Consider the following 26,021-nt stretch of genomic DNA (forward strand, 5'->3'; position numbering starts at 1 on the left):
AGAGGTGCCGTTTTATCCAACCCACGTGTACTGAGATACTACACAATATTCAACATGACCGACACCAATCTGCCCAAACACATGTGCCTGAACGAGATTCTAACCATTTGTTAACAACTCAGCCTATTCACATTCACGATTTCTTCACGTTGATAAAGATCCACTTTGGTTGACCTTGTGCTCCCGCTTGCGATTTGCGCGCTGAAGCGCCGGCTATGATGGATATTGCTATTGCTGAAGGGTTCAATGGAATGAGTATGGGTATAACGAAATGTTCACCTATGCCATAGTATGGTTTCAGAAGCAGGAAGCTCAAAAAAAGCAAATTTCTTAGGCAAATTGTGAAGTTAGGAGTGCTTTTTAAATTTTGCCAATGCGCTCATCGTGATTTTTGAGACATTTGCTGATGGAAAACACCCGTAATTATGCTCTAGCAAATGTTTGCAACAGGCCTAGTTACAAGTTCTTTTTAAAAAAATTTCAACATTCATTGCTGCTAGGGTAGGTATGTACTGCTACCGATGGCTAAATTTTAATTGTTCATTGAATGGTTTAGAATTAGCAAAATTTGGAAGGAACATGGATGAGAGTTTAGAAGCTCAAAATGAAAGTTTGATTAGTTTTGTCCCCTTTCGCTCTTTTGGGTAAGAAATATTGCTCCCAAAGTCGCACGGTTATCTTACATTTTTAGTGAATTAAAACCAGATAATCTTGAAAAATAAATCCCAACAAGCGAAAACCTATGATCTTCCAGGATTTCTGCAATACATTCCATTGATGGTAAAAAAATTATCAGGTTAGAAAAACAGGAATGACAGAGTTAAACAAAACAGTGACTATGAGTTTTATTTTCCTTAAAAATGTTACAAAATGCGAGAACTTAAGTATCTACAGAAATGGAAGAAGAAAGAAAAGTCTATGACCTTATTTAGCCTTCCGTAGCATGGATTCCTTCCTCCTTTTTCTAATATGCAATTTATTTATTCTTCTCCAATATTGTAGAGAGCCAGGTTCGAGCTCAGATAATTTCTTCGCTGGTCCTAGAAAATCAGAGAGGTGAATGATTAGTCAATTATGGGAAAATTACGCTGTCATTAACGTGAAAACATATTAAACATGATAATTAAAACAGGCTAAAATTACAACTTCTGAAGTACTTAATGAAAGCATTATCACGAGTATTTTTTAAAAAAAATTAGACCTAAATTTTAAAGAATTGCCACAATGACATTGACCGAGCAAATAGTGGGCCTCCTAACGTCTGGATAGTTTTTGCTATGCTTCGTGTTCATAAACAAAATGAAACTCAATTACAATAACAAAATTTAGGAGCCTTAACATGTTTCAGGTTCTTACCCATCACTAGTGTAACTAGTGGGAAACTGGACCGAATTTAGCAAATTAGGAACTACAGTTTCTAGCTCATTACAGATAAATTATGCGTTCCATTAGTTTCCGTAAGTAGATGGGTGTTTTTATGTATGAACCAGCAATTGTAGTTCCAAACGGCAAAATGCAGATTAACTAGATAGTTAAAAATGAGGCACCACCGTTCATCTTTCCTTGTCAAAATTTCACATAAAACTTGATGAACACAGGGTCGCCTAAATGAGTAATTTAGAAAATTAATTCCCCTGACACATTTTGTTTCACACACTTCGATGTTTTGGTAAAATTTCCTGAAAATTGGAGATATCGACAGTGAAACTACCAGACTACGTATCTTGGTTTGCGGCTGCAGACTCCCTGTCATACTTCATTTTTTAAATGGAAAAGTACCCAACATCAATTGTTGAAAACTTCCGTGATTTTTTTTTCTCTGTGTGAAGAAAACTCTGTGAATACCTACTACAAGGGATGATATTGTTTTGTTTTCCTTGAAAAAATAATAAAATGGGAGTGGAGATTTTTGAACACCACAAACAAAATATGTGGTCTGATTCACTGTCGATATGCCAGATGGTTCAAGAGGCATAGTTTGAAATAATTTTCAGGCAAAGTTTGTAGTTTGGAACATCAAACTCATTATAGAAAGTAAATAAAGGTGACTTAACAATTTTTCCCCAACACTTTTGCCACTTTCCCAGATATTTCCTGGTTTACTCAGTATAACCTGACTGTGGTAACTTTGTGAACATATTGAAGATTTATAAATTCAATTCATAAGAGAGAAACTTGATTTTTATGTTCTCAAAGATTTAGGAGTCCTGCTTATCAAAAAACTGACGTTTACTTGAGTCAAACCTGTCACGACATAAACCTTGGCATGCTATAAGATTAGATAATTTTTTCTAAGTTCAGATGTTCATCCCTGAGTGGAGACATACTATTTGCCAGAAGAGAGTAAAAAATTGATATGAAACCAAAGTCTGATTATTTGCCAAAAATTCACAAGTTTCAGTGGCTGCTTTGACCTATGTTGACTGACTTTTCTGTGAGCAGAAAAATTAAAGTCAAAGATTCTCTTGCAAACTATGGACTCTAATTTATCTTAATATATCAAACAAATACAAATCGATTATGGAAATCTTCAATGTTTTCTTTCCACAAGGTGACATGTTGTTTTGTGGACCTTTAATTCTTACCCTGTCGAGTGGTTTCACTATATTTGTAGTGCTTTTTCGACCTGAGACTATGTTACTGGGGTACCATACTGCCAGATCTCAGAACTTTAAAGAAATAATTCGGTTAGGGGAACTTCAGGTTGAGGCAACTTTCTCTATTTCTATACATGTAGTAGCTCTTCAATGTGTCCGACCTCCACTTTTTGTTAACTTCTTTTAAAATGATTAGTCTGACGTTTATGCCATGTTTAATTTTTAATGTATGCATTCTTTTTTTATGGTTGCAATCTCTTCACATAATCAAAAATTTTAAAATTTAAGGGTAACTGCGAAGTGTTGATTGGCAGTTTATGCGGGAGAAACACTAATTTTTACACGCCAAAAATTCAGTAGACTGAATGTTCTCGAGTCAGGGGCAGACTGCAACCGAAAAAATAACCGGGAATATCGGCCTATCAGTACTTGGGCTGGCCTATTTTTGTTATTATTTTCCTGTAGGAGGGAGATAACCAGCCAACAGGAATTTTTCTCAGTGTTCTGCTTGCCAGTCTGCTCCTGTCTTTAGTACCTATAGAGAGAGGTGACACACTGGCAACATACAATCTCAAGCAAGTTTAAAGGAATTGATACAATGATAGGGAATGATTTAAGTATGCTCTGGATGCTTAACTTACCAACATATAGTTCAAATAACCAATCTGGGTAATCAGAATCAGGACCTATTTTGACATCTTCTCCACCTTCTTTCAAAAGATTGGTGCCACAAACATAATTGACCAGTCGGTTGGTGTCCGTTTCCACGGGAAGTCGTATTTTCTCTGAGCTTCCAGCTGCTTTCCCTGCTGTTTTCTTCTTCGCTTTACCAAGTGCAGCGGTTGCTGAAAAAGAAAATTCAGGTGATTTATTTTGAAAAAAGTTTAGATTGAATGAAAAGAAATTGTACAACTTAACAGTTCCTTCACAAAAACTAATGGGCTATAAAGTTTTGAATCTTTACCATTAAACATAAATAAGCTTACATAAGTTCTTCACATTGAAGAGCAGCCAAAAGTTATCTCTTCTGTGAAATTTCTTAGGAACATTAACTCATGCACGCAGCATCATACCTACATAAAAGTCACTCCAACAACGCACTCTGGCGTTCTGCAACACCCAAACGCCACAAATGCCTATCTTTCCAGAGGTTATCTGGCAACTGACACCGCAACATATCTTTGTCAACACCCTGCAGCCATCTCTTCACGGGACGTCCCTGTCGCTTTTCAGGATCATCTTCCAATATATTTTGGGAAAAATAGAGACAGAACAAATCTCAAAAGTTCTCAAAATAAATCTTGACATTTTGCCCCCTCCCTCCCCCCTAAAAAAATAAACCCTCGCCTACCTCACTGAAAATGATTTACTCTGGACTACGTCCACAAAACATTCTGAGAACAGAAACCAGCATTTTCTGGAACCAACTTTGCCTTGGATCATTCTAGTGGATTTATGCTTGATTCAGCCCTGCAATTCTGAAAATTTTGGCTGATTTACAGTTTAACAAATCCAAATAAAGCCTTCTAGTGACTAAAGTGCTTCACTAGTTTGGATTTCAAACCACAAAATATTTCAAGTCGGTTCTATACAGAATGATTGAATGGTTCCTAACTAAATTGCAAAATGGACCATTAGACAAGGTACGAAGTGAAGCATTCTGATACATATTTCCTAAGTAATTAAAATTTTACGTAGTACATGATTCGCGCAGCGAAAATTACTGAAATTGACAACTAACAAAGATATTTCATGTTTCTTGACACGTGAATTCAAACCTTCCGCTTATGAAAACTCAATAGTCTACATAAGTCAAATCGTGCACTAAACATTACCATGAAAGTCTTCATGATGTAAAAATCTGGCAACCTCAATCTTGATGTTTTAGCTCAGTTTTAGTTACCAGGCTATTGAAATTTCCTGGGACCAATATAAAATAATAAAAAAATTGATATCTTAGTTAAGAGTTGATGTCAGTAATTTTTGATGCAAGAATCTCCTTCTACGAGAAATTCTGGTCAAGAGACGTGTATCAGAATGCTTCAATTCGTACCTTGTCTAGTGGTTCATTATTCAGTGCCAAAGATGATTTAGTCCATAAGTTTATTGGTGCACCAACTTTAGGTTCAAAATGGCGAAGATACTGCCTTTTCACTCTTCGACCGAAAATAACACTTTTTGAGATAATTTACTTAATGGATGCCATTTTTTGTGTCAGAGCAACCTGCGATACATCGCATCAATTAGTTTCATATTTTCAGCTAATTGTCATTTTTATTGAATTTTGAGATTGCATTTCTGTTGTCTCAAGACTAAAGAATTCACTTAGGTACTTACCGTGAATAATATCATAATAAAGGCGGGGTTTTTTTGAGGAAAAATATCGCATTCAGGTGCAGTCAAGTATCAGTGTCAAATGCAGTATTTATTTTCGAAAGAGAGCCCTGCCTCCGTTGTTTTTTTTCTTTTATTTTATTCGAATAACCCACAGGGTTAATCCCATTCAGTCCTTTTTTCAACCCTCCCATTTCTCCGATTTGCTTCTTGAAACCTAATCATTTCCCTAACTACCGTTTTCTTAAAACCATTGATATCTAAATGTTCCCACCTGTCACATCCAAACATCAAACAGTCCCTCGTTCCTTTAAAAATATCATCCTATCCACTATGGTGTCCTCACTAAATTTCACTTCCATTCGCCTCCCTACCTTCTTATCCATGATTCTTGTATTGTCCACATCCATCATTGACGTATAATACAATCTAGACCGCGCATTAGGAAATTTTGGCAAGACTTGAGTACCTTCAGGCGAGACGATAGGCAACCCAGCAAGTGTACCGGCAATATATACCGAGACAATGGAAATGCCAGTCTTGCCAGAGAGCCAGTGCCGTTGCCTGGTACGTTTCGTTCGTATATCTGGCTGTATCAACTAAGCTGAAGGTGCGTCTTTACTCTGATTTACCCTCCTAGCTGTCTTACCTCCCCTACCTAAAGTCGGGCCTAGTGCGCAGTCTAGATTGAATTATACTTCAATGACATCCATCAAATTATTCAGTCCCTTCCTCATCTTATATAATAACAAAAAGATCCTACGTTTGTCATACGTTTATTCTATGTTGAAGAAGTTAGTAATTCTTTAGTCTAATGAAAATAGAAATGCGATCTCAAAATTCAATAAAAATGGCAAGTAGCTGAAAACATGGAACTAGCCCATACAATATATCGCATTTCATTACGATACAAAATATGGCGTCTATCAAACCACCTCAATGCCTTTGTAGCAGTAGATATTCATTAAGAATTACATTCCGTCTTTCAAGAACCCATTTTGAAACCGTAATATACCTTCAGGCTAAGTAAATAACCAATTCCTGCTGGTTTTAGTCAGAAATTAGATGTTTCTCAGGGCTCATAATGTGCATCTACACTGTTCGGACAAAATAAAATTTTGGGTTACCTCCAAAACAGCATCTTTCAGAAATAATTTTCATGCATTCAGATGGCACAATTGATGCGTTTTAACGTTAACAAAGTTCAACTTTTAACTCAACAAATGATGACCAAAGCCAAATCTAAACCAAAAAACTAGCAAAATTTAAAAAAATGAAAGCAGAATCCTGTTAGGAAAAAAACCTCGCATTCAACACAGTTATCAATTTCGGTATCGGATGAAAGGTTTTCTCCTATCGGAATCCTGCTTTCATTTTCCTTCATTTCACCAATTTTTGAGTTTTGAATGATTCCTAAGGCTCATACGCAGGGCTACCATCCTATTCTTGGCTATAAATTAAAAAACTGCAGAGTTTTTACCTAGTCGATGTGATGAATCGCAAGCCAGCTCGACAGAGAGCTTAACGAATCCCCTCAGGTGGCCCTAATAGCAAACAAGAAAGAGAAAATGGAATTTTACCTAGAGTGTCCGTTGCAAAAGTGGCTTTCGGCAGGACTGAGCAAGATGTTATATACTTCTGAAGAATGGGAACAGGTCTCAACAAATTTAACATTCTGAAAACTGATATGGAGGACGCACGGTCAGAGATGACTCTTCAATACTCCACAGCACAGGAAGTAATTTAAAGGAGTAGTTCATGAGCTTTCATAAAAGCACGTAACGGCCGGGGATATTGCAAATCATCAATTTGCGGAAAAAACTGACACAATTTTTAAAAAGAGACTTAAACTTCGACCAGAACAACGATCAAAACAAACGGTGAGATGAAAAGTAAAGTAAAAGTAAAGTGAACCAGTGAACGGGTAAAACAGGAGAGTGTTGTTGTTGAAATGACGATGGACGTCACAGGTTGAGCCGTAGCTTCACTTTCATTGGCTGATAATGCTATGTCCGTCTTTACGTCAAGACTAATTTTCAAGATGTCAGCTTCACGATAACCTCACTTCAATCATGTCTCTCCTTATCTCCATCCATAGAGTACAATAGAGTCGCAAAGTACTGGATCGCCGATGAAGTCACTTTTCGAGGCTGTTTTGTCCAGTTTTCCGGAGACTAGTGTGCGGCGACTAGCGATGACGCATACGCAGAGACTCGCGCTCAGCGCTCCCCACTCCCGACAGTCCCGACTCGGCTCCGTTCGTCGGCTAGACACACACTGAACCAGCTAAAATAAGTAGGCCGGTAATAAGTCTGAAATTGAGTCCGTATATGAATATTATCTCGGAGTAACATACATTAATGGATTCATTATGGCTTTGAATATCTATTTCAAGCAAAATTTGCACAAATTAATACCGATGGAATTAAAAAAAGTCGAAAAAACACAAGCAGTCGTTGATTTCTCCATAAGCCACCGTGTTAAAAAATGCCGGTTGGTTCACAACTTGGTAGTTAAGTCAGAAATTAAATCCGTATATGAATATTCTCCAGGAGTAATATACATCAATGGATTCATTATGGCTTTGACTATCTAATTATAGCAAAATTTGCACAAATTAATATCGATTGAATAAAAAATGTCGAAAAAACACAGGCAGTCGTTGCTTTCCCCGTAAGCCGCCGTGATAAGAAATGCCGGTTGGTTCACACTTGGTATAAGTCAGAAATTAAATCCCAATATGAATATTATCCAGGAGTAATATACATCAATGGATTCATTATGGCTTTGACTACCTTTAAATAGCAAAATTTGCAAAAATTAATGCTGATTGAATTATAAAATACCTAAAAAACACAAGCAATTCTTGATTTCTCCATAAGCCGCCGTGTTACAAAATGCCGTTGGGTTCGCAAATGGTTCACTATTTTCGGAGCACACGTGGCTCGGAAACGCCTGTTAATGGATTGGCTTCATCGGCGCTCCAGTACTTTGCGACTCTATTGTACTCTATGTCTCCATCTCCTGTCCTGTAGCTCAAAGCTCACCCACCCACATGCGGATCGGAAATGTCGATGACGCATGTGGACTGTGGAATGTAAATAAACGCGAGATGAATCCTAAGTACATACTTTACTTCGTGCTGATAAAGTGACAATTGATATCGTTGCGTGGCTATGAGGTTGCCGATCAGACGCTTGTGGCAAGGTAATGTAATTTTTATAAGTTCCCCCTCTCAAGTCTTTGTGGATTTTGTTTGGTGCTAGATTGAAACCTGGAGTTCTAATCAGTATAAATTCACTTTTTTAGTCCACTGTTCCTAAAGTCTAATCATGAATCCCAATCGAGTATTCTCTTTTTGTTGCCTTGTGAAGGATTACACAAAGTTACATGAGGCTGCTGGTGCGGGTGATATCAAGACTGTGAATTCTTTGTTGCAACGCAAAGTTGATGTCAATGCGAAAACATTGAGAAATGAGACACCTTTACACTACGCAGCTCAGCGCGGGCACATGCAGGTTGTTAAGGCCCTTATTGCGAATAATGCTAACTTAGAAGACACTACAGATGAGTATTTCACTCCCCTGCATCTAGCACTACAGCAAAGTCACTTTGAAGTTAGTGATTTTTTAATCAAGAATGGAGCCAACGTCAAAGCTTGCGACAATCTAAACTGGACTCCCCTTCACAATGTTTGTTACAATGGATTTTCTCTGCCAATCGTTCAGGCTTTAATTCAGAAGGGTGCTGACATCAATGCTAGGACTTCTGATGGCAGGAGCCCCCTTCATTTGGCATCTGAACAAAACTACACCGAAATTCTAAGCTATTTGATTGAAAACGGTGCTGATGTTGATGCCCAAGATTATCGTCAGTGGAGTCCATTGCACTGTGCTGCTTATGATGGTAATTTAAAAGTTGTTAAAACTCTCCTCAAAAAGGTTTCCAACATTGATGCAAAAACTGAAAAAAGCACTACACCTCTTCATTTTGCTGTAGATCATGGATATTTAGAAGTAACCCAAGTTTTGTTGGAAAAGGGAGCAAACGTCAATGCGCAGGACCATACCAATTGGTCTCCTTTGCATTTTTCAACTGAAAAAGGTAACGAAAAGATGTCCGAGTTGCTCTTGAAGTTTGGAGCCGATGTTAATGCCAAAGACAACCAAAATGGTACGCCTCTGCATCTTGCAGCTCAATATAAACATCCAAGGGTATTAAATATCCTGTTGATGCATAAACCAGACGTTAATGCTCCAATTAAGGGCCAAGAAGCCACACCGTTACATCTAGCAGCTCAGTCTGGGAGCTTCGAAATGGCCGAAGCTCTACTTTCTAAAGGGGCCTACTTTGATGCCAGAGCAAAGGCATTGGGGAGGCATCTTGTACCCCTGGATTTCGCCAAGATGTCTGGAAATGCAAAAGTTATTCAGTTACTAGAACGGGTTGAAAAATTGTTTGACGCTGTTGGCAGGAATGATAGCTGCCAACTCCGAGTTTGTATTGAAGCTGGAGCTATGGTTAATGCTAAAAATTCCAGTGGTAGAATGCCATTGCACTTTGCAGTGAGTAACAGCAACATTGATGCTGTGAATAGTTTACTAGCAAACAAAGCTGATATTACGCAGCTCACAACCAAAGGTAACAGTACACTGCACTTGGCTGTCTCGAAAGATAACAATGAAATTACTGAGGCGCTACTTCAGCATGGTCGAAAACTCAGTCCTATTGAGAAAAATTGCTTCATCAATGCAAAAACTTCAACCGATAAAACTACTGCTCTTCATATTGCTACCAAAAATAGAAACCTTTACATTGTAAAACTGCTTCTTGAAAATGGCGCTATTTTTAATGCGAAAAACAAGGAAGGTAAAACTCCCTCTGAACTGACCGCAGATGATAAGATCTGCAATGTATTTTATGCAGTCGAAAAACTATTTGAAGCTGTTAAATCGTGTGATGAAGGACAAGCAGCAGAACTACTCTGCAAAGAAAAATGCATCGTCAATGCAAGAGATGACGTTGGAGGCGGCACTCCATTATACTGGTCTGTCCTGAATGGATATGAAGACATGGTACAGCTTCTGTTAAACAACGGAGCAGATGCAATGCTTGTTACTAACAAGTGTAATACGCCGTTACACATAGCTTCCTCCAAAGGTTACAGTAAGATTGTTGAATCCCTCCTGCAACATGTGAATTCTGTCGATGGGAAGTTGAACCATTTCATCAATATTCAAACGACGACAGGTGGCACAGGCGCTCTACACATCGCATCAAATGTCGACATCGTGAAGAAGCTTTTGCAGTATGGAGCAGTGTACAATATTAAAAATAAAGAAGGGAAAAAACCCCTCGATCTTGCCCAGAATGATGATATCAAAGCCTTACTGAATCTTACTCACAAGCTGTTTGAGCTAGCCAAAAAAGCCAATGCAGGGATCATCGGTAAAATGAAAGACTTGAAAGCTGATGAATTGGGAGCTGTTACTAATGCTCGTAACAAACAAGATCTGACTCTGCTTCAAGTTGCGATAACAAAAGGGCCAAAGAATATTGCGAGGAAATTAGCGGAGGTTTTGCAAAGGTTAAATGTTTCAGAAGATACTTGTCTGGGCGAGATATAAATCTACATTCATTTTCTGAAAATTCTAAAATAACATCAACTTCCTGTTGTCTCTGCTTGTTGTCTCTCAAAGAGAAAAAGTAGTTGTTTGGGCTAACTGCAGGCCAGCAGCGATAACACTGGGCCACCCTGCATTGGCTCTTCATAGATTGGCTCTTTTCCCCCAATTTTTTTTGAACAACAATGATCACCTTGGCATCGTTTCTATCAGCCAAAACCAGTGGCTGTTACAATGCTCAATATCAAGACTTAAACCCAACCTTTTTCAGACGATATTCAAATGTCACCTCATCAGTGGTATTAGTTATTTTGGTTCTTGTGATAATTTCACAATGTTAGGGATAAAAATAGATACTTTGTACCATCAAAGTAACTTTTTAACTATACCTACAACGGGTGATTTGGGTCGGGCATGTATCAGACATTGAACATTGCAAGAGCTATTATTCTTCTTTCTCTTCATGTTCATTTTAAGAAGGGCACCTAAAGCTGAAGTATTGGAAATATTTACCATCAGCGATTGTGAATCTTTCCCTTTTTTTGATCTAAGATTTACAAATGCATAGTACTCTTAAAGGAAACAAAGATGACAGATGCGCATGTAAATTAGAGTGACTTCATGAATCTCTCTATTAGAAACTTGATCTGTAATAATTTTATACATTGCCAAAAAATTTCATTTAAGGAAAATTCGATAGAATTTTATTCGACTCCTCACGTAGTAGAGAGAGATCAATATCCTTTCTCCTTTGAGTTTTTAAAATGCTCATACTTACTTAATTTTTGACCATTTCATTTTCATATCATAATTTTATTTGCTTTGTTTTTTACGATCCTCCAAACACAATTATTTATTCTAATTGCCTTTCTCTGCAAATCCTTCCTTATCTTGGATATGTGCTGTCACAGACTTTTTTGGCTTCGAGAACTTCATCAAGAGCCCATACTTACAAAGTTGTAAGTTAGAAAAATATGCCAGTTTTTCTGAAGTCTTATTTTGGACAAGATGGTGTGGCTTGTTTGAAAAATTTTTGCCAAACTCATTTTAATACTTCGCATTTAAAAATGTTATCCTTGCACCAATAAATGTTTTATATACTTTTAAACCTCTGTTTTCAAAAGAATTCATTTTGATGCTCTTACTACCTATAGTTTGCTGGTATTTGCTTGGTAACCAAATGTTCGGTCCATTCAAGCTATGAGCAAGCTCTGTAATTTATCCTGAAATATATACGTGTTTGTTCATTGACAATTCCTGTGATTAAAAATGTATTCCTTCTGTTAATGACAAAGATGGGAGTAAGCTTCATAGTGCTTGTGCAAAAAAAAAATTCTTATACTCATCCCTCATAAAAAAGATGCTGATCTCTGATTACAACATTGTAAATTGTTGCCTATGTTTTCTTAAATTTTTCTTAAAAGAAGAATAACCTAAAGTTTTCATTGAAATTTTCTTGGAAACTTCTTCATTCATTTCAAAATATTCGCATCTTGTCTAGTGGTTCTTTGAATCTTGGCGAGGATTTAGATTGAGATCTAGGGATTCAAGTTTCCTGATCCAAATCTAGTGTGGTAAAAATCGCTTAGAAATGAGTAACTACCACACATCAGAGCACCTTTTCTTATTTTTCAACATGCATTTCATTGTTTTGTTACAATTAATGGTCACAATTTTGCATTTAATTGTTTGCAATTTAAAGAGCTCACAAGTTTGATTTCAATGGAGAAAAAGAGCATTCAAAACTAGGTTTACTTGTCTTAAATCTTTCCTAGAAAATACCTAACGTCCGATTCTTAGGATGCTGAAGTGTTCAAATTTTTCTGCATTCTCTCAGAGTTCAGTACTCTTACTTCACGTTCGGTTGTTTAAAACATCAGTTTAAAGTTTATGGAAAAAAAAAGAGTCAATGTGGTTTTTAACCTTTAGTTTGTAAAATAATGATGTCTCCAGAGGCTTTAATTGTAAGTCGACAGTGCAAGTCGGCAATCACATAACTCGGTTTGCGACGTCGCAGACTTCCTGTCATACTTTATTTTTTAAACAGAAAACTATTCAACGGCAATTCTTTAAAACTGCCATGATTTTTCTTCATTGTGCGAAGAAAATTCTGCAAAAACTTCAAGGAATGATGTCAATTAGTTCTCCTTTAAAAAAATAACATCGAGGCGGAGATTTTCAGACACCGCAAACGAGTTATGTGATTGCCGACTTGCACCGTCGAAGTGCTGAAATAGGTGAAATCTCATTTTATTTGTTAAGTTAATCCCTAACAATACCCAGCCCTTAAATACATGAGAGCAAACAAAGGTAGATGAAATAAAACTGAAGTCCAAAACTTAGGATACGCAAAAATTTTAATTTTTTCCTCTGAAAAAAATTCTTGTCACTCAGCACTTCTTCAGATAAACTAAAAGAAATTTAACAATCGAATAATCATAAAATAAAATTAATAGAGGAGGATAAAAACTGTGGGATGTTTGTGCAATCGAATTAAGAATTAAGGCAGTTTCAAGATAAGTAGAGGAATGTTCTGAATTAGAAAGGCACTTTCTTCCCAATAAAGTTTGTGCCATCAAATTTTAATTTGATGGCACAATTAAGGCAGTTTCAAGATAAGTAGAGGAATGTTCTGAATTAAAAAGGCACTTTCTTCCCAATGAAGAAGAGTCATTAGGGTAATTTTATACTTTTCTAATAGAGGTCCACAGCATGATCCACAACACTCCATGAACGCTTAAATGCAGAAGTTCAAGCATGTCTGCCAATATCCAGCCGCCAAATTGGATTGGTTAGGATGATTTCATTGAAAATTCTATCCGACCTCCATCGATTTTCTGGATGCCTCCTACTCACTACTGCAAGTCTCCAAGCACGTGTTTTGGACAGCCTAAGAAGAAATTGACATTCAATTAAAATGGAGCATGTTCATTGGGACAGGTTATCAATAATGAGTGCAGAGGAACACATAAGAAATACTGTGAGAAAAATTACTGCTTTGAAGAAAAGGAGAGAACATGTGTAAATCTAGTTTAAAGAAATATATTCACTAAAAATGCATAAGAATGACAATAAAATGACTATGATTTTTAGGCGGATCACTTCACCAGACTGAGCTCCAAACAAAAAGAACAGAAGTGGATCATAACATCAAAAAGATGGTCTGCAAGGGTTTGGTGATAGGGGAATAACAAAGAAAGCACATAGGCAAGGCCTGAACAGACTTTCCTTGTAATTAGCAACGGATGTTAAGAGGCGCGTGTGTAGCCTGGAGGCAAGGGCTAGCAAGACTGTTTGGAGTGAATTTAAGTGGATTTCATATGAAATACATAACAGGACAAATGGTGACATGACATATAAATCCAAAATTTTTGGTAAGGAGCAATTCTAAGAAGTGTATGTTTTAAAGGAGAATGAAAATGCTTTATGCCACATCACTGGAATGAAAGTCAGCAAATGGATGATAAACATGCTTCATTGCAGTCCTGTTAATGATGCAAATAAAACCCTATGTTTAACTCATGTAATATAAGGAGTCATAAATTTTTGCTCACTTATTAAAATTAAATGGGTCATGTACTAAGGCTTTCTATGCATCACCTTGAAATCCACATTGACAATTGTCTCCAAGACACTTCTCATACCAAAGTTGAATAAATGTAAAGTTTAGATATGCTCCTTGTCACCATGGATCCAGAAAATTTTGACTGCTTCGAAAACACCCACAGTCAATTCCAGAATTCAATAGTCAAAATTAGGTCTGGCAAAGGTGTCCATCAAACTAGTTGTGACAGGTGTGTTCTTGAAATAACAGATTTAGGATTTTAACTGGTAATGATATGAAATTCAGCCTGTTGAATTTTATTTTTAGGAGTAACCAATAATTATTATAAACATATATCTATAAAAACTTTCTGAGGTTGAGAAACTGAAGTACACAAAACTTGGTTTATGTTTCGTTGTCGGTAATATTCATTTTTAAATTCTTAGGAAATCCAGAATTCTGACCAGTGGAATACTTTTTTTCTGCAAGATACCGGAAATCAGCAATTCATTAACTTTCAAACTCACAATATGAATGATTAATTTTTCTTTCTGTTCCAGGATGCACACTGCTTAAGATCAGACCGGAGCTTGAGGAAAATCACTAATTGTAGGATTGATACTGTACTCACGTTTGAAATATTAGAATAAGATATACGACAGAGTACGTACGTTTCTTTTAATTTATTTCAACTTTTAATACTTCATACATCTTTTCCTCATCAGAGTTATCATAGAATTTGAAAAAAAAAATTGTCCTCTCCACTATAACTCACCATAAATCCATGATCAGGGCAGAAATCCAAATTATAAATAGTAATTTGGGGTTTTGTTCAAAGGCTTTAAAGACAGTCCAACACCACAATGCTCCTGTAACAAAAAATAGTAACCAAAATTGCACTACTTTATGAGGAAGATGAAAGTTGAAGGTAATTTCAGAATTTTGGTGTCATGAAGAATAACAAACAGGTCCTCTTTTAAAAATCAATTTCCCTGCCTTACTTGGAAAATATAATAGTTAGAGCCTCTCGTATCAGTACTTAATGCGAATGCAATAAAACTCGGCCTCTGGAGCAACACAGTCAGATAATATACAAACATTACCGTACGAACACTCTTAATTAACCAAAATTTTACAATTAAAGCAAGCGAGAGAATCAGATAATTTCTTATGTGTTTCCAAGAAAAAGAAAATAACTAGTTTTTTAATCACTTTTATTACTTATTTGTTTCAGAAAAATAGAAGAATTCAACCCCATTCAAACATTTGTAAGCAATGAAAAAATTTCACTGACAGAACTGGTAAAAAATAAGTCATACCCTCTCTTAAGTATAGAGAGGATAGAATCTCAATTTGGGGATGCTATTATAGCCTCCATTCTTATGAAAAATATTACTAGGAAAGTGTTTTTACCAAAAATATATAATACAAATCCTTCGGATGAAGCACTAGAAGAAATAAACGACGCAGTGTATGATTTGAAATTCCTAGGACCAGAAGGAAAATCACGTAAATAAGTATACATCAACTACCAAAGCAAAGACAAAGAAGAGGAATCAGAAGAAAGTAGAATCGGAGGAAGAGGAAGGAAAAACGAAAAATAAAAAGAAGCTAAGCAAAAAAGAGGAGTCCGATGAAGATGATGAAAAGAAAAAGAAAAAAATTACTAAGAAACCTGTACAGAAAAAAAACAACAAAAAACTATGAAAAAAGATAAAGATTCTAAGGGTGAGGGTGATGAGGATGAGGAGGAGGAGGAGGAAGAAGAGGAGGATGTGGAAAAAGAGATCTTTAAAAAAGCAAAAAAAAAAAACAGAATAAGATATCTCCAAAACTGATGGATTCTGATTAATTTTCTTTGTCTATTATCAATTCAGAAACAGAGTAGGTAATGGTTCGAATTTATTTTATTTATTGATGGTTAAATTGTTTATTTTTAAAAAATATCCCCTTAATTTTTTAAATTGTTACATATTAGGAATTAGAAGAGTACTAATTCAATCAACAACAGGTCAGGATATTCTACCATCAACTTGTCTGCTCCCAGATTTTAATTCATACTTAACTTCTCAAAAAACCGATTGGTATGTAAATAGTAAACAACTATTCAAAAATGTGATGGATAGGTATGTGAAAAATGATATTATATAGGGATTATTAACTAGGTAATTGGGTTCTCTTTCATTTTCCACCACAAGTTTTTTTTTTTAAGTTTTTATATTTTCTATTCACTAAAACAAATATCTTATTAAAAAAAGGTGTACTAACTTTTTATTGTTGTTTTGCATTAATAAACTTTAAAGCATTCATTTCTCTTGTGTTTACTTTATTTCCCAACCCTGACTTAAAAAATAAATTAATAAAATAATTATTAAATTAAATTAATTTATAAAATAATTGTATAAATGTATGTATTACATTATTCTTGAAACTGTTCCTCTTAACATCCCTTCCTCAGTCTGCAGACCGATTACTGAAAGTTTAAAGCAGCTCGATAAGACATCGAATTGCAATATATTGCATGGTTAAGATGGGGCTATGTCTTTCGTGTCAGCAGCCTGATTGTTGAAATTTTTTGTTTGTCGGGACGACATAGATGACATAGGTTAAAAGGCGGATCGTGATTGGTCGGCTATGTCTTATCGCAGCTTTGTCGTGCCTATGTCGGGTGGAACTCACGACAAGCTATCGGCACCTCTTAAGTTTCCGACAGTAAGTTTTCGACAGTATGTCGTCCATTCCACCTGACAAAGGCACGACAAAGCAGCGATAAGACACAGCCAACCAATCACGATCCGCCTTTTAACCAATGTTATCTATGTCGTCCCGACAAACAAAAAATTTCAACAATCAGGCTGCAGGCTGGCATAGTTTTAATAATTTGGCTGCTGGTTGCCCAGACTTCTTTTTTCCAAGGACTTTACACAACCGTACAAAGAAATTTCAACTGTAAATTTTCAAATGAATTGATAAAATAATGCACACATTGTAAACTTGATATTCATAGACGGGTGAGCTGACGTTGAGTCGAACACCAAGATTTGAAAGACGACTACTGGTGATAGCACAACATAGAGAGAGATTAAAAAGTACATGCAAATTTTTTCATTCACTTCATGATGTAAGAGAACCAAAACATGTAAAATGCACTTAAACTGTGATGAGAAAATTGTGATTCTTGGGGATTCAGCCAGGAAAATCTGAAGTTCAGGTACTTTATTCTATCATGACTTCTCTGATGAAGTATGTTCTCTTATGGGGTCTTATAAGCAAGAAAGAAAAAAGGTTACTGAAAGAGAGAAGAAAAGGACGAGGAGAGAGAGTGCTTGAAGTCTCAAGAACTCTGCAACTTATCTATACTTAATTACTTACATACATCCAGTTAGAGAAGTAAGCACAAACTCGAAAAACTATGTTAATTTTGAGAACCTGAGACTTTGATTTGAAACTAGAAACTGACTGAAAGACGAACTTGGTTTTAATAAAAATTACGAATCTTTTCGAGAGGGCTTAGAAGAGGTCTCGAGATTTTAGAAGTAGATTTTTTTTAACAATAAGTAATACTTTCAGAAAGTGAGTGGACAAATCATTGATGAACATGTGAAAGGAAAAAAACAAATAAATAACTTATTAATCTTACCATACAGATGTGTTTTTCAAGAAAGTATGGTGCAGAGATGATAATGCAGATATGGAACGATGGAGTAGATTGATAATGCATTAAGAATTTGTAGCTAGTTCCTCGGCCAGCACATGTTCTTAGCACTTAGTCAATGTTTGCCACAGCATTACAGTGACCCTATGAGACTAGAAAAAATAATATGACATATTGATTTTAAGTACTTCAGTGATATTCCAATCCACTGGATGTCCAGTGGGAAAACATCAAATAAAAAATTACATCTATCAATTAACAGAGGTTCGAAACTCATCAGATCCATAGGTTAACATGAATATAAAATAGGACAAGAAAAGGCAGGGACGAGGCAGAAAGACACACTAATTTACAAAGCACGGGACGTTTCGACTGGTCTTCCAGTCATTATCAGCCGTCATAAAAGAAAAATTAAAAAATCTAAAAAAAAAAACAAAAGCTAGCTAAAAAACAATGTTACCAGTCCCTGGTCATGGCGGCGAGAAGACAAGGTTATATGGTTAACATAAAATGATAGATAAATTTCAGAGGAAAACAGAGGTAACAATTGAGAACAACAACGTTATAAATGATTTCAGCTTTGCTGAACTGATGCATTACCCTGTCTTACGAATAAAAAAAATCTGCATAATATATAAGAATTGATAGCCATAGCGTTACGGCTGCTTCAGCCTTTCTGTGATGATACATTTAAGCAACTAGTCTTAATAAAAAAAATCTGCATACTATAAAAAGATCAGTCAATTTGAAAGACTTAGGTTGAGTTTAGTAAGTAATCGTTGCCCTTATTCAATATTTATTAATAAATTGGTACTTGGATGAATGCACTTCATGGAAATCATTGGATAAAAAATAGTTCCCAAAATCTGGTTTGTAACATCATTAAAATTAATTTTGATTCGGCGCAATGGCCCTACTGTAAGCCAGCAAGGGAGAATAGGGCTGAGGAAGGGGATAATAGAAGTGCAAGCAAAGAACAGTATTTTCTGGGTAAAAACAAAATGTCTGCCTTGATCCCTCTCTCTCCTTCGTTTCCTGATGCTCAGGTTTCGAGAGGTCAGCTTTGACATGAAGCTAGAAAAATTAAGAACATATAATAAAAATGTTGTTTGCTTAAGATACTGTTTAAATATTGCGCAAAAATTATTATGTATTTTATTTATTCTACGTCATTTATACATTTTAAAGTTGAGTGACTTTTTCAAGCCTATGAGATCCAATGAACTCATTATGCTAAATCTCTCATTGAACTTTAAAAATGCAGCATTAAAAATATTATTCTTAATGTACATGTATTTAAGCTTCCTTAAGCCTTAATTTCACATTCAATTTTCAAAAAAATTCAGGTTTAAGTTTAAATAAAATCAGGGTAGGTGGGAGTAAATTCCTATAAAATAACAGTAAATGATGATGTGCAGCCCCTTGCCCCACCGACCGTGAGCATATGTTTGTAATTTGTAGTACCTATTTTGTCCTATCTGGTACCCGGCATACCACTGCAAAAATAGATTTTTTTTTAAAAAAAATAAAGTCTCACGATCACTGAAGTGTCATTTCTTAGATTAGACGATCATCACAAACTATGTTCAACAGTTGGAAGTGACTGTGTCACCACTTTTCTCTCCAAAAAAGTGTCGCAGCCTGAGAAAAATGGCACTTCATGAAATGGACAGCTCTTTATTCCCACCTACCCTAAAATACAGATCACAAAATAAATATCTTGAAAGGAAAAAAGATACAAAAAAGATGTATACTAAGTTCTTCTGAATTTGAATACTTCCATATAAAACTGAATGTCAGCATTCAATTACTCGCTCAAATTGCACTGAGCAAGGCGAATCTACATTGGAAATAAGAATGTATCCTGTTGAAATCCTGGCCCCACTTTCAGATTAGAGAAGTAAATGAAACTGATATGCCAAGATGCTCAATTCAGCAGGCTATTTCCGAAAAAATATCCTTTGAAAACTCCAAATTAAAGCTGAGAGTATCTGAACTTAAGAATTCACCATTCACTTTGCCAGTGAGATTTGATGTTTTGTAATATTTGATGTTTATATTCTTTCAACTTTAATAGAAGAGTTTGCTGTAAAAAGGCGTTTTGAAAAATATCTGTTGGAAATGTGCTTTTGAAGATTTGAAAAAGCGGCTTCGCAAGTATTCACCTCTCCTACATAGGAGCATCGCATCACCATGAAAACATGAAAAGGTACTCATGAAGATGTGTAGATGCTGTAAAATATATTTTATAAAAGAAGACAAACTTTACAATGTGCGCTTTCTACTAACTCTTCAATTTAGGGCTTGAAAAAGGGATTTTTCAGGTACAGTCGGCCAAAATTTGCTTCCAGACATACCCATTCTGTTTCTGTTCAGTCTAAAAACTAGAACCGAAACCAGTCCTCCAGCAAAACTTGTTTCACGTCTCAATGATTGTTTACTTCTAGCATAGATTCGCCTCAATTAAATGAACATAAAAGATTGATAAAGGTAAGAAATGGACGTAAAAGATTGACCATACAAGTTGTGTCCCTTGCATGAGGACGTTGGGTGATATTTCTGTGATTCTAAGAAAGAAGGTATGAAAGTGAAAAATTACAAAGAGCCTGAAGGATTACCTAATTACTTAAACTGATGTAAAACCACAGATAAGAGTTTCAAAATTCAACTATTTACGAGTAGCACAGAACGGCAAGTTTGATCCAAAAAAATCAATATTTGAATTTTTTCAAGAACATGTCTCAACACATTCATGCGCTGAACCCTTCAATTTATTATGGATTGGTTCGCAAAGGTGCACTCCACAGGATGTTTTCCCCGCAATTTTAGACAGGTACAAAGCCTAATAATGAACTAGTGACCTTTGGGGTTTGAAGGGAAGAGCAGTGAGTAAAGGGTACATAATTTCTTACTGCACTGGGAAATTTTACTCGTACAGCTATTGCGAAAGAGTTGTACCTAAAAATAAATATATTTTAAGTATTCCTTAAGTTTTGGGAGCACCCTTCCACTTTTATTTTTATTAGGTACTGAACTTTCTGAGGACATCAGATATAAGAAGTTAAAGCACATTAAAAACATAAAAACAAGTTATGATGTAAAAAAATAGTAGGTAAGTGTTTCCTTCATAGTTTAATTGGCTGCTGGTAAAAATCTGTCTACTTAGGTACAGTACATTAATTTCTATATTTATCGACGGTGTAAGTTCGCAATCACATATGTTTGCGGTGTCTGAAAATCTCTGCCTCTATGTTATTTTTTTAAAGGAGAACAAATGGACATCATTCCTTGAAGTTTTGGTAGAACTTTTTTCGCACATAAAAGAAGTATCATGGCAGTTTTGAAGAATTGCCATTGAGTAGTTTTCTGTTTGAAAAATAAAGTATGACAGGAAATCTGCAACCTCGCAAACTGAATTATGTGATTGCCGACTTTCACAGTCGACATGTTACTGGAGCTCAAATAACAACTTGAGCTTTTTTATGTATACATAAAAACACTGTTAAACTTTGCAAAATGTCTTAAATTTTGATGGTTCATGAACTGTACCGCCTATCTGCAAACTAATGATTTTGCAAAACGAAGAGAAAATTTCGTCTTTTTTGTACTTAATTTCAAGGTTAGATTTACATTTTTACCATATAACAAAGCACCATTGAAGCGCTCCCTTATAGAATTAGAAAAAATTAAAATCATCAGCTTGCATATTTTGTAGTTTAAAATGCGGCAAAGTCACTAACTCTTTTTTGCCAAAATTGTCAGTTCTGTGGTAATGTTCATTGATTTACACTACATAGCTTGAGCCTGGGGAAATCTCAGCCTGCATCTCATATTTTTGGATCTCACAAATTTTGAATCCAAACTTTAATTTTTGGAGGCGATCAGAGACTCTTATTAGATCCATTTTAGCGATATAGCTTTTGCCAAATTTCCGATTTGCTAATTTTGAATAAATTTCTTCCCAATATTTTACACTTCTATTCCCATATCTGGACATTTCCTTTGAAAATGATATTTGAGTTTCGGAAAATAATTTTCCAGTCAGTTGTTCGTATTCATTGAAATATTTAGCTTTATACAATTCTGTGATAACTCCTTCCTCAAGCGGTCGATTAGCCCCTATTAAATAACTGGAGAAAGATTTACTACTTGGCACATAGGCATAGACAAATACAATTTTTTTACAGCAGAACAAATTAAAAAAAAATTTTTTGCTCAGATTTTTTACCTGTTCTGCCACAACCTTCTTCCATTCTTCATCACCATTATACTCAGTGATTTCTCGCCATAGTCGTTCTAAGTAATTGCTGGACTCAGATCCTTGAGAAAGTGTGATAGCTCCACGAATCATCTCAGCCGCATTCAAAATTTGCGAGCAAGCCTCACGTGTGGACTGTCCTAAAGTCTTCTTGACATGGTATAAATACACTGAATTATCATCATACTTAATGAGATCACAGGATTCAATGCCAAGTGGAAGAATTGTGTCCAAGACAATAAATCCTTTTTCATACAGATAAGATTGATTGTATATTCCCTCTACCTCACGTTTCTTCCTTTTTTGATTCTCCATTGCTTCTGTCTTCAGTCTTCATCCTTTCTTTGTCCTCTGCTTTTAGAGTTTCCGTATCTTTCCAACGTTTGTGCAACCACCACTCCGATTTTTCTGCAATTAGTGCCTCTTTTAACAGTCTCTGAAAATCTTCATTTAAAGCAGACAAATACTCCTCATTAAGAATATACCACATTTTTCCAATTTTACAATGGAAGGCCTTTTCAAAGTGAAGCTGCCCTTCAATGCAATCAATTATAAGTTCTTTGGGTTTTTTGTCCGGACAATTATACAACTCGAATTTAAGTTGCCCTTTAAACAATCCTTCCTTAAACTTTTCTTTATCACTTGGCACTATCTCTTCAATATTTTTGTTGACAGTCATTTCTATTATATCTCCTATTTCAGGAGGCATAGATCCAAACCTCTTGAACCTATCGCCAATTTTGATTTTGAAAAGATTTGAAAGAAGATAATCTTCACAATGAGGGTGCCTCACATCAAAATCAGGCGTTTCTCCGTGCAAACATCGTTCGAACATGAAATCTATCAATTCTTCATCTAGTATTTTCTTTAGAACTGGAGATGGTTGGAAGAATTTCAAAAATGCAAACATAGGATCAGCAGTCTCTTTAGTGCCTTCCATATTGAAAGTGGGCATGTTTTCCACATAATTCGCAAATAAAACAAAAAGATTAGGATATATCAAGAGTGGAAGTTTTCTTCCTATCCTTAATCCCTTTTTTGTGACTTCAATCCAAATTCGGTTTATTTTTCTTTCTCTTTTCCTTTTCTTACCACTTAATGCAATATCTTCATCTCCATTTTTGTATTCATTTTCATTATCATCTTCATTTTCATCGATGTCTTCGTTCTCATTTTCACTTTCACTGCCTCCTTCACTTTCATTGGTCTTCTTAATTAAACAACTGATTATTTGAAATAAAGATGAATCATCCTTCAAGTCACATTTTAAATTTTCTACACGGTAATACAAATCTGTGGTTTTAAGTGGTGTAAGTTTACTGCGTTGAGGTCCTTTTGTTACTTTTTCTTTAATGTTTGACCCGAATATCATTCTCTTTTCGAGACAGATAACTTTTCTGGGGTCACCAACCTTTTCAGTTACTTTGATGGGAAAAGAATAGTTGCAAAATTTTAACACAACCTGCCACGCATTACCAGTGGTGAGGGCCATAACACGTTCTTGGGGCTTACTTTGAATGAGGAAAACGAGAGAGTCGTTTTTCTTCGATTTTTTTGGCCTTCTTTGTGTTTGCCTTGAGAGGGCTTTTACAAAAGATGTTGTGATGCTATAAATTAGAATTTGAATATCATTCCCATTAATACGATACTTCCAAGACTTATCTTTTGTATACTGCGATACTTTTAAATTAACATCACCTTTTTTTAATTGCTTATTATAAATAGAAACCATTTGATTGATTACCTGTGACAAATTCTTCCTACATTTTTTAGAACTGTCCTTTCCTTTAATTTCATCCACATGATCATAGATTTTTTTGGGAACAAGCCAATGAATACTCAGGGGTTGAACTGCACCTAAATGTTTAAATTCTTCGAAGAAGTCCCTGCTTTTTGTTTGGACACTTTTCTTCTTAAAATTCATAAGGTTCTGGAGAGGATTCAGCTCAAGGACCTGTCCATCATAATCACTGGTGCCAGCTTCCATTGTTGAACTTTCAAATGCACATTAGTCCTGAAATAAGAAAAAAAAACAAACCATAAATGAATGCTGTGCTCTGCCCTATTGAAGAACTACCATACAACACTTCCTTTTCCTCTTTTTTAGAGCTAGACAATGTTTAATTGAGCTTTTTTTTATTTTTTTAAATAAACCTTTAGTTAGTAGCACTTTCACATCATATCTGGAAACTTAAGAAGGATTCCTGACTATCTTCAAACTTTGGTAAGTATGATCTCTTCTGCCAGAGAACATTCGAAGATATGAGCTAGCAACTGCTCAAATGGAAATGATTTCACCAGTCTTATTCATTATACACTAGCAGGGATTGTATGTCTGGTTAACGGGTGACCTCAAGGGTGCAACCAATCTCAAGTGCAAGGATCTGCGTGTTCTCTTTGACCTTAGGCTCCTAAGATGTTTGAGATCATGATCAGGCTTTCGCCTGCAAATCGAAATGCGCCAGCGATACCTACTGTTTGTAACCTCACAGCAGGCAAGGTAAATAAACCCAGATCAGTTCAATAAAAGTATGTACTTTGAAATTTCCCGATCTAGCGACAAAGTCCCCAGTTTTGCTGTTTCACTGCTTCCCACACGTGTTTCCCCGATTTGCACTGCTGCTCTATTGCATAGTTTCCCCAAACAGCATAGGACCAATTTGCCCGTATTGGAACAACAGCAGAGTGGGACAAGCAAATTGCGGGAATCATTTTGAACCGCAGACAGACCTATCCTAACAGACTGACCTGGGTCTATTAGCCATGCCATCGAGTATAATCTCACTAATAAAAGTCTCGGCCCAGTCTCAACTAGTCTTGACCACAAATGCAACTCAGACGGGAAGGACTGCTCTACCAAGGGATTCAAGTATGCGCCCATCAAAAATTCTCAAAACTGGACAACCACTCAGACTTTCAACGTACAATACATCCAGCCAAAGAATTTCTTGCGGTTCAAGGAGAGCAGAATTTTTCTATGAATCAAGAATCCCCTAATACAGCTGAGGCACACTATGAGCAAATTAGATTCTGTTGGTTTGCATGCACCGACAGGCTTGAATCCCACCTTAATATGTAAAGGAACTCAAATTTGACTCAATACCAATGGTTTGACACCTCACAGCAGCAGCTGTGCATAGGTACATGATTCAAGACAGCGAAAACAATTTAGAAAGATCAGGCTCTTAGGGTCAATACTGCCGATCTTGCTCTTAGAAGCCTGAGTCTTGAGAACCTCGATTCGTGAGACCTTCGTAATTCCACGGGCAACAGAGCCAGTATCAGTATCGCTACAGAGAAAAGAAGGAGGTGTTCGCATCTTGAGGATTGTTTGCCTCCTGACGTATGTCGATACAGCCGAATGGCATGAGGGGTAAAAAGTTAGTAATAAATACTTACAATGATAGGGAGCATATCGGGATGTATTTGGTAACCGAATCAAATCTTGGTTTGAATATATTCTAAATCCCACGTCACAAGAAACCACTGAATGTACCTCAGAAAATAAATCATGAATCATTTGCGAACATTTTGGGAGCATATCTCACTCTGAGGTATGATGATATAAATGGTTAACTGAAGTGAAATGAAATTTAGCAAGCAATCACTTTATGTTAGCACGATCACATATTTCATACTCGAAAAATTGGTCACTACTATGATTTGGATTGGATTGTTCTGATTCTGACGTGGATCGTGGACAGACACAGAATGGGAATGCTCTTGCTCCAGGCCAGGACCCGGGCATCTTGGAATTTTTTTGATGACGTATGTCGGTACAGCGACTTTTATCATCGATTTTCTTGGAAATGGTGTAATTTATGGAAAAAAGTCATTCTATAAAAAGTGCTTGAAATTTTATTATGAGTTGATTTAAGTAAAAAAAATCGGACGTTATGGTCCGTTTTTCATACTTCGAATTCCGGATTTCGCTGGCCAGGTTGTACCGACCTACGTCACATAGTAAACAAACCCCAAGATGCAAACACACCTCCTTTTTTTTCTCTAT

The 26,021-nt window shown here is 36.0% G+C and overlaps 3 protein-coding genes and 1 long non-coding RNA gene across 6 annotated transcripts; 2 read left to right on the forward strand and 2 right to left on the reverse strand.

The window, feature by feature from the left end:
- Positions 1-820: 820 nt before the first annotated feature.
- Positions 821-6,840, reverse strand: mRpL54 (mitochondrial ribosomal protein L54). The gene is made up of 3 exons (XM_019060904.2): positions 6,512-6,840; positions 3,239-3,442; positions 821-1,040 (listed from the first exon to the last, which is right to left on the reverse strand). Exons 1-3 carry the CDS (start codon positions 6,603-6,605, stop codon positions 925-927), a joined length of 414 nt encoding a protein of 137 aa, XP_018916449.2. The 5' UTR covers positions 6,606-6,840; the 3' UTR covers positions 821-924.
- A 1,137-nt stretch (positions 6,841-7,977) lies between these two features.
- Positions 7,978-15,506, forward strand: LOC109043626 (uncharacterized). Its single transcript, XR_002010217.2, has 3 exons — positions 7,978-8,138; positions 14,660-14,762; positions 15,334-15,506. It is a non-coding gene; the product is annotated as an uncharacterized lncRNA (long non-coding RNA).
- Positions 8,145-13,137, forward strand: LOC109043623 (uncharacterized). The gene has a single exon (XM_019060901.2). The coding sequence runs from the start codon at positions 8,264-8,266 to the stop codon at positions 10,556-10,558; it is 2,295 nt and encodes a 764-aa protein (XP_018916446.2). The 5' UTR covers positions 8,145-8,263; the 3' UTR covers positions 10,559-13,137.
- Positions 12,895-25,695, reverse strand: LOC109043624 (uncharacterized). Of its 3 annotated transcripts, XM_072301479.1 has the most exons (7): positions 25,412-25,695; positions 23,757-24,026; positions 21,983-22,456; positions 17,740-17,906; positions 15,513-15,586; positions 14,875-14,968; positions 12,895-13,445 (listed from the first exon to the last, which is right to left on the reverse strand). In XM_072301479.1, exons 3-4 carry the CDS (start codon positions 22,325-22,327, stop codon positions 17,859-17,861), a joined length of 393 nt encoding a protein of 130 aa, XP_072157580.1. In that variant the 5' UTR covers positions 22,328-22,456; positions 23,757-24,026; positions 25,412-25,695; the 3' UTR covers positions 12,895-13,445; positions 14,875-14,968; positions 15,513-15,586; positions 17,740-17,858. The 3 variants fall into 3 exon arrangements, with proteins under 3 accessions (XP_072157580.1, XP_072157579.1, XP_072157581.1); XM_072301478.1 differs by lacking the exon at positions 15,513-15,586; XM_072301480.1 differs by lacking the exons at positions 15,513-15,586; positions 21,983-22,456 and having other exon boundaries at positions 25,412-25,693.
- Positions 25,696-26,021: the final 326 nt, after the last annotated feature.

The sequence above is a fragment of the Bemisia tabaci genome, chromosome 6, assembly GCF_918797505.1.
Source record: "Bemisia tabaci chromosome 6, PGI_BMITA_v3".
Classification (NCBI taxonomy): Eukaryota; Metazoa; Arthropoda; class Insecta; order Hemiptera; family Aleyrodidae; genus Bemisia; species Bemisia tabaci.